The sequence below is a fragment of the Mizuhopecten yessoensis genome, unplaced genomic scaffold, assembly GCF_002113885.1.
Source record: "Mizuhopecten yessoensis strain PY_sf001 unplaced genomic scaffold, ASM211388v2 scaffold4105, whole genome shotgun sequence".
Classification (NCBI taxonomy): domain Eukaryota; kingdom Metazoa; phylum Mollusca; class Bivalvia; order Pectinida; family Pectinidae; genus Mizuhopecten; species Mizuhopecten yessoensis.
In genome coordinates, this window is record NW_018405378.1 from 430,973 (window position 1) to 444,076 (window position 13,104).

At 39.5% G+C, this 13,104-nt stretch overlaps 1 protein-coding gene across 9 annotated transcripts in view; it reads right to left on the reverse strand.

Moving 5' to 3' along the window:
- Window positions 1–479: 479 nt before the first annotated feature.
- LOC110448502 (multiple epidermal growth factor-like domains protein 6) overlaps window positions 480–13,104 on the reverse strand; it is a 44,573-nt gene continuing 31,948 nt past the window's right edge. For all 9 annotated transcript variants that reach the window (XM_021494769.1, XM_021494775.1, XM_021494770.1 and 6 more), the window contains 4 exons: window positions 12,853–13,089; window positions 11,689–11,952; window positions 8,519–8,806; window positions 480–3,788 (listed from right to left, as the gene is read on the reverse strand). In XM_021494769.1, coding sequence (XP_021350444.1) covers window positions 3,621–3,788; window positions 8,519–8,806; window positions 11,689–11,952; window positions 12,853–13,089 — 957 coding nt within the window. In that variant the 3' untranslated portion in view covers window positions 480–3,620. The remainder of the gene's footprint in view (window positions 3,789–8,518; window positions 8,807–11,688; window positions 11,953–12,852; window positions 13,090–13,104) is intronic.

Sequence of the window (13,104 nt, forward strand, 5' to 3'; positions counted from 1 at the left end):
GACGGACGACGACGGACGCCGCACCATGACATAAACTCACTTGCCCTTCGGGCAGGTGAGCTAAAAACAACACTTTCTTTCGTTGGAAAATACATCATTTGTGTTTCCGACAGGAGAGACCATTGTCATAAAGCATGACATCACATTGGAAAATGACGTCGCAAATAATTGTTACGTGACGTCATACATCAAAGATTGACCAATGAAATCACGTACAGGGTGTTACCCACTAGCGGGTAGCCAAAAATGTTAGCAAGTCCTGACAGAATTATCCGATGAGTCATGAGTGAGGAAACCTACAGTGGTGGAGGGAGAATGTCAGTATATAATGGCATTATGACGAGGAAATGTAGCAACTTTTCCTCTGGAATTTAGGTGCGGTATTCATCCTGGATTCCGAATTGATTTTGGACACAAAGTTAATTTTACTGCATTCATATACCGAGTATTGATTTGGAAATCGAAAACCAGAACACATGTTTAAGATATATATATTTTTTATTTTGTGTAAACCGACTTTGTAGAACACAAATATTGTTAGAATTTCTATAAGTACAATGTATATGATCATCCATTCCTTATCATGCACTCAAGCATTTACACGAAAAACCTGTACACTATTTTCTTAAACGACGCACTTAACGAACTTCTCTAATGGTTTTACATTTGTAAAATGAAACAGACACCAGTAAATGAAAACATCAGAATTGAAACATAAAGGGAAAATCTCAATATTTGGTAAGTACACATGCACCCATTGTTTAACTCTGTTACTATAGACTTGCCTTCACGTTGTCAGTTTGAAAGTAAGCTATGTCATAACTCTTTTCACTGACACGACACACTTTACATATATACATGTATATGAGACACTAACAAAACATATATATATATATCTTTGAAATTTGAGTGTGAAGTCTGTAAGATCGCATGTACAAAACAGGATATCTGTTATTTTGTGTACGTATTTAGACATGATCACGTCCTGATTTCTACCATTTTCTCATGGAACTATTTGAGTCATTTTTGTCTATATACACGTGATGAAAGTGTAAACTTTGTAAGCGGACTGGAGATAGGACTCCCCGGCCCTGTCGTTGAAGCTTTGTTTATGTTGTTCATGTTAATGTATGTTAGAAACATAAATTTTCTACATGTACGTGTCTATGCATGTATTTACTATGTTCCTCTGCGTTGCCTTCAGACTACTTTATAGTTACAAATGTAGTCAACTCCGGACACATAAGTATACATTTTGGCACTAACCATAACACAAGCAAACTAGTTATGCTTTTTACGTATAAATTAATCTATTAATAGGACAGCCTTGCACAAAAGCAAAAGAAGACTTCCAAAAATACTTTATCAAAATACAGCAAAGACAACAACAACAAGGCATGCAAATCAAACAGCAAAACCTGACAAAGTCAAGTCACAGCATTAATATAGGAAAAATAATGGAATGTGTTGTATAAAAATAGGTAAAGTATAAGTTGTTATTTGGCGGCAGTGATTTGTTTTGCTGTTTTCTAATTAAGATACATCCGCAAAGTCAAAACGACTGGGAGTATCAAAGTTACAGGAAAGTTATCAACTATTGGAGAACAGAATTTCATAAAATAATCACATAACAGCTGTATACAGTATTAAATACAGTATTTACTATATGCTAGTTTATCTATATTTCTGTTGTATGGCCCTTAGGTTTACCATCCGATAAGCTTTTTAGTAGCAACAACAGCCAGAAACATCACGTTTTCAGATGGAAACTGTCCAGGTCGTTCATTCAAGCTGTTAAAGTAATCGGGGATCAATCATAAGTGTGACGTCAATTTGAAACAAGGACAGCGATCTCCGAATGGCTTCAATAAACAGATTAAGACGTGACGTGAACCGAAAGAAATCACAAGGAAAGTTTAAATACAATTTTTCGTTGATTTTATTTTTAACGGAAAGATAAAAGATCTTACACTGGTATACAACACAGTTACTTTGAAACATTTGTTTGACTGAACGGAAAATAATTGTATTTTTTCAAATTTCAAATTTCACTAAAAAATCTGAAGATCATATTTAACATGATGGAAAATGTTGACTTTTATACAATATAAACAAATATAACACTACAATTACTAAGAAAGTTGAAACCCAATTCAATAGGGCACTAAGATTTTCAAACGTCCTTTAATTTTCATGTTTTCTCTTTTAACTTAAAATATCCGGTCAAAGAATCACATTGGAAGTTTCGCCAATTGGACAATGCACTAAACTATTGTAAATGCGTTCTAACATCGATTAATAATGTAGCACTTGTATTTTCAACAAATGTACACTGTTGCTATAGGCTGGTGTGGTTTTATGCAGCGGTAATGACGTCAAAAAGACGGAGATAACCTAACAGGACCGGGAAAACCCGAATATTTCAGGCATACAAGGCTGTTACCATTTTACCCTGAGGTAAAGATTGATTCCTAATACTACCCTGTTGTAACTTATGCCTGAATGTAAACTTTGAAAAAAATCATTGCCGTACCTGCTATAATATCACTAAGTGAGGACAAGTCTACTTTTCCAGATATACTTCGCTCTTTGAGAGAACACTAATATACACAACATGTACAAATATATTTCTTTAACATCCCGTTCACAGATAATTGAATTATCATTTTTTATGTATATTTAGGGGCAGGGGTTGGGGTCACACTAGGAAAGCAGAAATGTTTTGATGATAAATCATACACATATGTTAAATGGTTAAATAGCACTCTGATTTACTAACTAATTACGATTAAATATTTAAGGGGATATAATCCCCAACAAAAATCACAAGTATAATCAGTGTTAAGAAAAAAAAGTTGGTTGATATGGTTTAAACATTTCAGGAAATTAACATGAAACAACGATTATTAAGTAAATGGCCTCGTAAAACACGAAGCAATACATGAACAGTGCTATCATTATCACACGGCACACATATGGGTTATTCTAACCCAGATATATACTCAGCATTAGGGATTATCCAGAGGGAGCAAAATGCTTTGATCCCGTCAATTACCCTGTTCTAATGAGTCACTGCGATACCAACTATATATACCTACTCGATATTCAAGATATGATCGGATAACAAATGTTAATAACAATATTTTTATTATTAAGCGAATTCAAAGTTAACAAATTTAGTAAATAATCAAGACATGCTTGTTCCAGTGTTAATTTCATAGGGCTTAATAGCAAAACCGTGCTCTAGTTTGAAAAACAACAAACACAAAAAAACCAATAAAGCAGTGATAAAAATAAAGTTTTTTCTCTGGCAATAGTATGTAAGTAAACGATGTATATATCTTATCATATATACACGCAATTATGTCTGATTTCCTAGATAGTATATATATTACCCATATTTCACCAAATAATTATTTTTGCGGTTGCTTTTTGAATTCATTAATGACAACCTCTTAGCGTTCCCTTCTTCCTTTTTTTGCCTCAACAAACACTTGATATATTCTTAAATTAAGATTTTCATGAATGAACTGAAAAATAAACATCTCATGACATTGAAACCGATTGACATTAACCATTTAACGTGAAGTAAATCTAAATTAGTTTTAAGTAAATCTAAATTAGTTCTTGCCACCACGTTCCCTCTGTTTGCTGGCTATATGCTGCAAGAACAGATTTGTGTTGAAATCTGCCCGTTTTATTCCATCTGGCATCCGGCAGATCATTGGTAGTGTGTCACATATGTAGTCATGGGGACAGCAGTATTTCCCGTTGGGACAACAAACGGCCTGTAATGTAAATCACATACAAATTAGTATTGAAAAAGATGTAAAAACAATGGAATAACTGGACAGACATCAGATGTGTGTCAGAATTTATCTTCTTATCAATAAACCGTCAGGTTTTTTTAATATGATATTAACGTGCGTTGTAAATACATGTATCCCAGTGTACCTTAAATAACAACACAAGCCATTCGGATTGATATGTTCCGCCTGAGCCCCGCTTTGACCATCAATGCACTTATCGGTGAAATAAATTCAATGTAGACATCCAGCATTTGATGCATGGGTTGAGATAAACTACCTAAGTTGCATGGGTTGAGATAAACTACCTAAGTTGCATGGGTTTAGGTAAACTACCTAAGTTGCATGGGTTGAGATAAACTACCAAAGATGCATGGGTTGAGATAAACTTCCTAAGTTGCATGGGTTGAGATAAACTTCCTAAGTTGCATGGGTTGAGATAAACTACCTAAGATGCATGGGTTTAGATAAACTACCTAAGATGCATGGGTTGAGATAAACTACCTAAGATGCATGGATTGAGATAAACTACCTAAAGTGCATGGGTTGAGATAAACTACCTAAGATGCATGCATGGTCCAAGTGTGATTGGTCTAGCACTTTTATTTTCAGTGAAACCAACATAAACGCAAAAACTTAATGTTGACGATGACGCCGCCACCGTCGCCGGAAAAAACAACACCTTAGTCTCACTTCCGTTACGTCGCGGCGAGACAAAAACTGCTGAGTTGACAAAGGGAGGTAATTCTAACATAGCATGATGCTAATAGTCGCTTGAGCTAAAATACCCATGCTTTGCTTGATTGATTGTGGATTTACATCTCATTTTAGCAAGGTAAGAAAACCACATGTCAATAAATGATGGGACCGCTCAAGAGCCAATACAAGGTGACCTTTCACTAAAATGTCAAATGGCATGGAACTCCATACGGTCACATAATATTATTGATTGTTTTTGTTTGTTTTTGTTTTTGCTTTTATTATTAAAACACTTAATCTGCAATTTAGCAATGAAGTCCTAGTTAGATTGTCAAAATGGTATCTGATTGTACAAGAAGCACATGCCTAGATCAAGAACAAGGTCACATTGGAATGGGACTGTTGACAAATGAACATGCAAACCAAACTTGAACAAAATCAAACACTTTCGACCAATCAGAGGCCGTCGTGGTTTGATGTCCAATCGGAAAAAGAACAAGAGGTCCAGAGGGCCTGCAGCGCTCACCTAGACAACGAGGCAATTATATGGCAAACTATTCTCCAAATGAGATCCAAGGGAATATGAAAGACCCAAGGCCAATCCTTGTAGTAAGCCAGACCCCAAGGCAATCCTTGTAGTAAGCCAGACCCCAAGGCCAATCCTTGTAGTAGGCCAGACCCAAAGGCAAATCCTTGTAGTAGGCCAGACCCCAAGGCAAATCCTTGTAGTAGGCCAGACCCTAAGGCAAATCCTTGTAGTAGGCCAGACCCCAAGGCCAATCCTTGTAGTATGCCAGACCCCAAGGCCAATCCTTGTAGTAAGCCAGACCCAAAGGCCAATCCTTGTAGTAGGCCAGACCCCAAGGCAATCCTTGTAGTAAGCCAGACCCCAAAGCCAATCCTTGTAGTAGGCCAGACCCAAAGGCCAATCCTTGTAGTAAGCCGGACCCAAGGCCCATCCTTGTAGTAAGCCAGACCCCAAGGCAAATCCTTGTAGTAGGCCAGACCCTAAGGCAAATCCTTGTAGTAGGCCAGACCCCAAGGCAAATCCTTGTAGTAGGCCAGACCCCAAGGCCAATCCTTGTAGTAAGCCAGACCCAAAGGCCAATCCTTGTAGTAGGCCAGGCCCAAAGGCCAATCCTTGTAGTAGGCCAGGCCCAAAGGCCAATCCTTGTAGTAGGCCAGACCCCAAGGCAATCCTTGTAGTAAGCCAGCCCCCAAGGCCAATCCTTGTAGTAGGCCAGACCCCGAGGCCAATCCTTGTAGTAAGCCAGACCACAAGGCCAATCCTTGTAGTAAGCCAGACCCCAAGGCAATCCTTGTAGTAAGCCAGCCCCCAAGGCCAATCCTTGTAGTAGGCCAGACCCCGAGGCCAATCCTTGTAGTAAGCCAGACCACAAGGCCAATCCTTGTAGTAAGCCAGACCCCAAGGCAATCCTTGTAGTAAGCCAGACCCCAAGGCCAATCCTTGGAGTAGGCCAGACCCAAAGGCCAATCCTTGTAGTAGGCCAGACCCCAAGGCTAATCCTTGTAGTAAGCCGGACCCAAGGCCAATCCTTGTAGTAAGCCAGACCCCAAGGCAATCCTTGTAGTAAGCCAGACCCCAAGGCCAATCCTTGGAGTAGGCCAGACCCAAAGGCCAATCCTTGTAGTAAGCCGGACCCAAGGCCCATCCTTGTAGTAAGCCAGACCCCAAGGCAAATCCTTGTAGTAGGCCAGACCCTAAGGCAAATCCTTGTAGTAGGCCAGACCCCAAGGCAAATCCTTGTAGTAGGCCAGACCCCAAGGCAAATCCTTGTAGTAGGCCAGACCCTAAGGCAAATCCTTGTAGTAGGCCAGACCCCAAGGCCAATCCTTGTAGTAAGCCGGACCCAAGGCCAATCCTTGTAGTAAGCCAGACCCCAAGGCAAATCCTTGTAGTAGGCCAGACCCAAAGGCCAATCCTTGTAGTAAGCCGGACCCAAGGCCAATCCCTGGAGTAAGCCAGACCCCAAGGCCAATCCTTGTAGGAGGCCAGACCCCAAGGCCAATCCTTGTAATAGGCCAGACCCAAAGGCCAATCCTTGTAGTAGGCCAGACCCCAAGGCAAAGCCTCGTAGTAAGCCGGACCCAAGGCCAATCCTTGTAGTAAGCCAGACCCCACGGCAAATCCTTGTAGTAGGCCAGACCCTAAGGCCAATCCTTGTAATAGGCCAGACCCCAAGGCCAATCCTTGTAGCAATCTGTATTAAATAGGCCAGACCCCAATGGTTATAGGGTGGGGATCTCAACTGTTTCCAAGCTGTGAATCAGAAACTAGGTCCCTGGGGTTGTGGCCAGACCCCAGGATCTATTCTAATACAGTGTATCATGACTGCATTGGTCTCTTTATGCCCAACAATTGTATATACAGTTTTGGGGTGGGGAACTGAACTGTTTCAAAGTTATGACCCAGGGGTTAAGTCTCCAAGAGTGGGGCAGGCCTCAAGGCCATCCTGTAAGCATATGTGCATTCATCTCTTTATACTCAGCAATTGTATATATGCATGGTTATAGGGTGGGGATCTCAACTGTTTCCAAGCTGTGACTAAGAAACTAGGTCCCTAGGGTCGGTCAGACCCCAGGGTCTGTTCTAATACCATGACTGCTTTTGTCTCTTTATACCTAGGGATGCTTCCAGTCAAATATGGTTGATATCCAGTGCATAGTTCTACAAAAGAAGTCATTTGAAGCAATAAAGCCATATTGCCCACTTTTGGCCCCGTCCCTCAGCCCCCTGGGGGGTCAGCCCAACCATTTGTGCAATTTTGAATCTCCACTTTCGAGGGATGCTTCCAGTCAAATATGGTTGATATCCATCTCTTAGTTCCAAAGAAAGAAGAAGTCGTTTTTAGCAATAAAGCCATATTGCCCACTTTTGGCCCCAGCCCTCAGCCCCCTGGTGGGTCAGCCCAACCATTTGTACAATTTTGAATCTCCACTATCGAGGGAAGCTACCAGTTAAATATGGTTGATATCCATCTCTTAGTTCCAGAGAAGAAGTCGTTTGTAGCAATATAGAATAAGAAGGATTTAAAAACAAATGCTTTGTTTCCCCTATTGGGCCCTGCCGCTCAGGCCCCTCGGGGGCCAGACCCACGGTTTATACAAAATTGGTTCCGCTTTACCAAAGTTTGGTTGAGAAATTTGCATAAACCATAAGGTTGAGCACGAATCAAGAGGATTTTTCAACTTTTCTTAAATCGTGTTAGGATTTTTTTTAACCGTGTATGTGAGATAGGGGCTTTACATCATCACTGTGTGCATCTCTTTATGCCAAGCAACTTTATGCCAAGCAATCATATACAAGTTTATGCAATATGGGGTGGGGATTTGAATCAAATTATAAACCAGGGCCTTCATGGTTGATGCAAAACTCAGGCGCCATCCCGGTGGCATATATGTGTAATTATCACTTTTTACTCAGCAATGAAGTGTATGATTATAAGGTGGAGATATTAACTGTTTCTAAGTTGTGAGCCAGGAACGAAGTCTCTTAGGATTCGGCCAAACCCTAGCGGCATTTCAAATATCAGGATTGATTTTGTTCTGTATGCAAAGCATTTGTATTTATTAGTATGTGGTCGGGATCTCAACCGTTTCACAGTTATGACTCAGGGCGTAATTCGCCACTACCACCTCAGGGCACGTCCCTCCATTTGCACAACTTTAAATCCCCATCCGAATTAAATTTGGTTAAATTTCAATCAAAAAAGTCATTTGAAGAAATCGTTGCCGGCCGGACTGACGGCCGGACGCACAATGGACGCTAAGGAACGCCATAAGATCACCTTGGTCGCTCAGACCAGGTAAGCTCATGCAGTGTACTACCAGTAGTTTGGGGCCACAAACCTTGTCCGATAGCTCAGATGTCGGTTACGTTATGTTACAATGAAATCTTGGTAAGCGGGTACAGAAACGGGGATGACAAAGTGCCATCTATAGCAATCACAGAATATGAACAAGGTTTCAAGTTAATCGGTAAACAATTTTACCTTTGCATATGGACAGCAGCCTTCCTTTCCCGTTGAATCCTTACAGCACGTGTTACTATCCGGACAGGAACCACCCCCGGGACAGTCGATAGACGTGAGCGATGTCTTAATATCGCTGTTAGCAGCAACAATGACAGCAGCAGATGGAGACTTATTTTCGATCAAAACTGATTCACTTGTCTCCAACCAGTCCATGGACAAACTATTTCCGGAAACACACTTTCCTTCAGTAGTGTCGCATTTTGTATTTTCGGGACAGCAGTGTTTCCTGTCCTCACAGCAGACCGCCTGTATATATAAACAAATATCCACATGAATACATTATTCTTAAACTACTGGGGAAAATATATTCCTGCAATAACTGACGACAGTAACAACTTCAATGCTTAACGTCTAGGTAATTTCTTTCAAAATAGTTCTTCTTCAATCCAGCCAGCACTAATTATGTCGTCAAAGTTACAAATGAAAAAGGATTATCCTCATCAAAATGCAAACGAAAGGGATGTTGGTGTCAACCATCGTGTGGTGAAGTTACTTTCATGTCAGTTTGATCTTTTCCAAATATTTCTTTTCTTTAATCTTATCTGTCGGACCAATAGTCTTGTCAACAATAAATATATCTAATCAAGTAAATCTGATATATGATCAAAAGTTCTATAACCCTGTATTTCAGATTGTCCATTTCAAAGTTGGGACATTGTCATTATTAAGTTCTTCCAAAATAGTGATAACAAACGTCAAACCTCAAATTCAAGATGACTGTCTTTCGGCCATCTTGTTTTTCCGATCAGTTTCAAAATTAAACATGGACATTAAGGGACCAAAGGGAATATGAGAAAGATCTGTCCAGTAATAACGAAAAACAAACTTAAACTATCAAAATCCTGTCGGCCATCTTGTTTTTCAGTATGAAAATGAAACATGCCACTGGGAACAAACATACACATGAACTTTGAGAGAGGTCCATTGAGTACTTTATGAGAAATAGCGAAAAATGTTTAAGGACAGATAACGGCTGATCATGGACGAAGAGCGATTTGATCAGCCCACCATCATCTGATAATGGTGTGCTTTTATTAAAAATTCAAAATGCAAGTCAAAGATGGCTGCCTAGCGGCTATTTTGCTTTCATCATCTATCTGAAATTAGAAATGCACAAATATTGACCACGCAGGATCATGGCAACCAAGTCATGATTCCTTAACTATTTTCAAGAATAGTAATGACATCCTTTACTTGTACTATCCATACAAAATCCGAAATCGCATAACGAGGCTTAAATTGTCACCCGATCAAACGAATTTGAAGCAGATACAACATAAAACCAAAGGGTCGTGAATGCGATGTTTCTTCGTCATCTCTTCAGTAGTCATTGGAAAGAGCAACGAAAGTTGCCTCTCGATAATTTCGCTTTCCGAGCTATCTTTAAAGTAGGAGCAAATACAACTCAGGATCGGTATTTCGCATTATCCATTTACTTCCTTCTAAAAAACATCATGAGGAACTATTTACTTACAACTAACAAAATTTGGTTGCAAGTTATTTTTCTGTTATTTCTGAATCCCGACATTTTTATCATGATGCAATAAGTGGATCCTGAGATATAGCGTTATACACAATTGTTATGCAAAAGATATCTGCCTTGTAGCTATTTTGCTTTTGATCGTGACTAGAAGATTTCACGAGATTCTTTCAGTGCTTCCCAAGAAATAACATTAAGAAACTTCCTCCAAAATGGTCTGGTGTCCATCTGGTAAATCACGCGAAATTATAGAAGGCACAACTCTGACGGAGGAAACGTGAATACAATGATTCGTTTTTACCCATTCTGTACTTCGGAAGAATGTCGGTGAAAATCTTGTCATGCAAAATCGAAGACGGCTGCCTAATGTGGCCATTTTTGTATCCATTTCTAAATCGACCTTGGAGATCCTGCATGCTAGTTTCATCATGGTTCTGTTATACTTTTCCAAGACATAATGGTAACAAATTTCAAACGCATTAAATTATACCAAGTACATGGGATCAGAAATAAAGGCAGATGTATAATTGTAGGTGGTTATATCACAAAACTCGGATGAAAACCATAACAAGAGTTGTTCAGACAGGATTTGGTTATTACATGGTAAACGTGTCGTAACTCACATAAAAAAGCTAGATCCAACAAAATGACCGCAGGTAGACAACTTGGTAGCATTCAATAATTAGAGTAAACACGATATCCAGATCAAACATATACTCTAGGAAAACCATCAACCAAAGCGTGAGATCCATGCAATCATTTGTTCTGAAGTGAGCACCCGAAAAAATTATTCGTTTTGTGAAATTGTTGCAAGTTGTACTTTGTTGCAAGTAACAATGATGACCTTGACATTTCACAGACCATGCTCAAGATGACCTTTTTTCTTTTACTTAGGGAAAACTCCCTGACCATGTCTGAGCTTGCAGTGATTGCCTTGTCTGAAATAAGCATAAACCTTGAATTGTGATCAATCACACCCATATAAACTAAACACGTTTTTCTTCTTTCCATGGGCAAAGTACAAACCAAGATTGAGTTTTGTGCATTTACCAGTTATCAAGTGAATATCTAAACAAAAATGTTAACAGACGCAGAGACAAAGGGAAGAATTTTTTAACAGATGGACTGGACGATAAATTGGATGTCAGGTCAGGTGACGGAAAAAGCGTTTTCAACAGCCTACCATCTGATAACAGGAGGCATTTTGGCAAATTGCACTCGATATAAAACATGTTATATCTAGTACTCATGTTTAACAACAATGAATACTTAACAGACAACACTAACATCAGGGAGCGGCCATGGTGGCCCAGTGATTAAGGTATTTGATCTTTTTCGATCAATTAAGCCCTCTACCACTGGGACGCGAGATCAAGGCCTCCGTGGAGCAGTCTCGATGTATCGGCTGTTGGTGAGTGTTTATTCTCCAGGCACTACGGCTTTACTCGAACACTAAAACCTAGCACGTCCTTAAATGACCATTACTATTAATAGAACGTAACACACAAAATAGCATCGAGGAACAATGCTATTGTTTGTGTCTAATCAAATTAATAGGAATTGTCCATTATCTGACAAGATGTACACATATACAATATTTATATTCAAATATTTTGACTTATTGTGAATGATTACTTGACTGACTTACCTTCCGTCTAGGACAGCATCCGTATGCACCATCTACTGTTAGACAGCACGTGCTATCCAATGGACAAGTGGATTTCCCGCCAGGACAAATTTCATCTGACTTTCCATCAGGAAAAACAACACCTGACAATGAAGCAACGGGTCGGCTTTCAGTTTTTTCCAACCAGTCCATAGACAAACCGGTACCACGGATACACTTGCCTGCACCAGTGTCGCATTTTGTATTCTCTGGACAGCAATGTTTCCCATCTGTACAGCAAACCGCCTGTTGTGGGAAAAAACATGAGCTCAAAGTCCATTATGTTTTCCTCTTAAAACAATTAACATCAACACATGGGCTGCTCGGAGGCATTCGACTACATCAGAATGTTACGGTGTAAGGGAAAACATTCAAGTACACATCTATGTTTAGGTGCAGGGGCGTTATTGTCGAATCATTGATGATACCAGTGGAGGGGAAACATTCAATTATTATTGTATGTTACGGGATGTTGACGATATTAATGTGAAGCAATATTTATGTGAAAATGATGGAGATATGATTACTTTGGTCATTACATAAACACAACAATTTCTTGACTTTTAAAAACAAAACAGCAACTAGTGACAATGTGAGTACCACTTTTCTTAGGTGGACCATGCTTGTTATCAAAAGAGCTTTGAAATTGGTGCGATCATCTGTTCAGAGGTAAGTTGAAATGACAGACTTTTGACAAACGTAGTCCATAATCAACAATCACTAGTTTTCTCCTTTACCCTTGAGCAATTAACATACAGTGAAACTGATTCAATCATTTATTAAAACAAAAATATCTGAGAAAGAAATTAAAAATGATGGTCAGAGATACGGAAGGACAGACAGTAAAGTAATCTTCCAAGTAATGAAATTGCTTACAAACAGTCTGACTTAATGATGAGTGGAGAACAGATCATGGACAAAAAGGAATTTGAAAATAGCACATCTGATGATAAGAAAGGAAGAAAATAGCCATCAAATTTCTATTTTTTTTTCAAAATTGTTACATTGACAATTCTTATGATACGAAACAACTAACGTCATGGAACAATACTGTTGTGTATATCCAGTCTCTCACAAAACGTTTGTGTTTTCAATATTTTGATTAAAGGAATAGGACTTCTTGTGAGAGGTTGTTCAATGACTTACGTTCGGTTGAGGGCAGCATCCGTATTTATTCTCTCCAACCAAACAGCATGTGCTACCGGATGGGCACTCCGACTTTCCATCAGGACAAACAACACCTGACAATGTAGCTACGGGTCGGCTTTCAGTCTTCTCCAACCAGTCCATAGACAAACCGTTACCACGGATACACTTGCCTGCACCAGTGTCGCATTTTGTATTCTCTGGACAGCAATGTTTCCCATCTGCACAGCAAACCGCCTGTTGTGGAAAAAA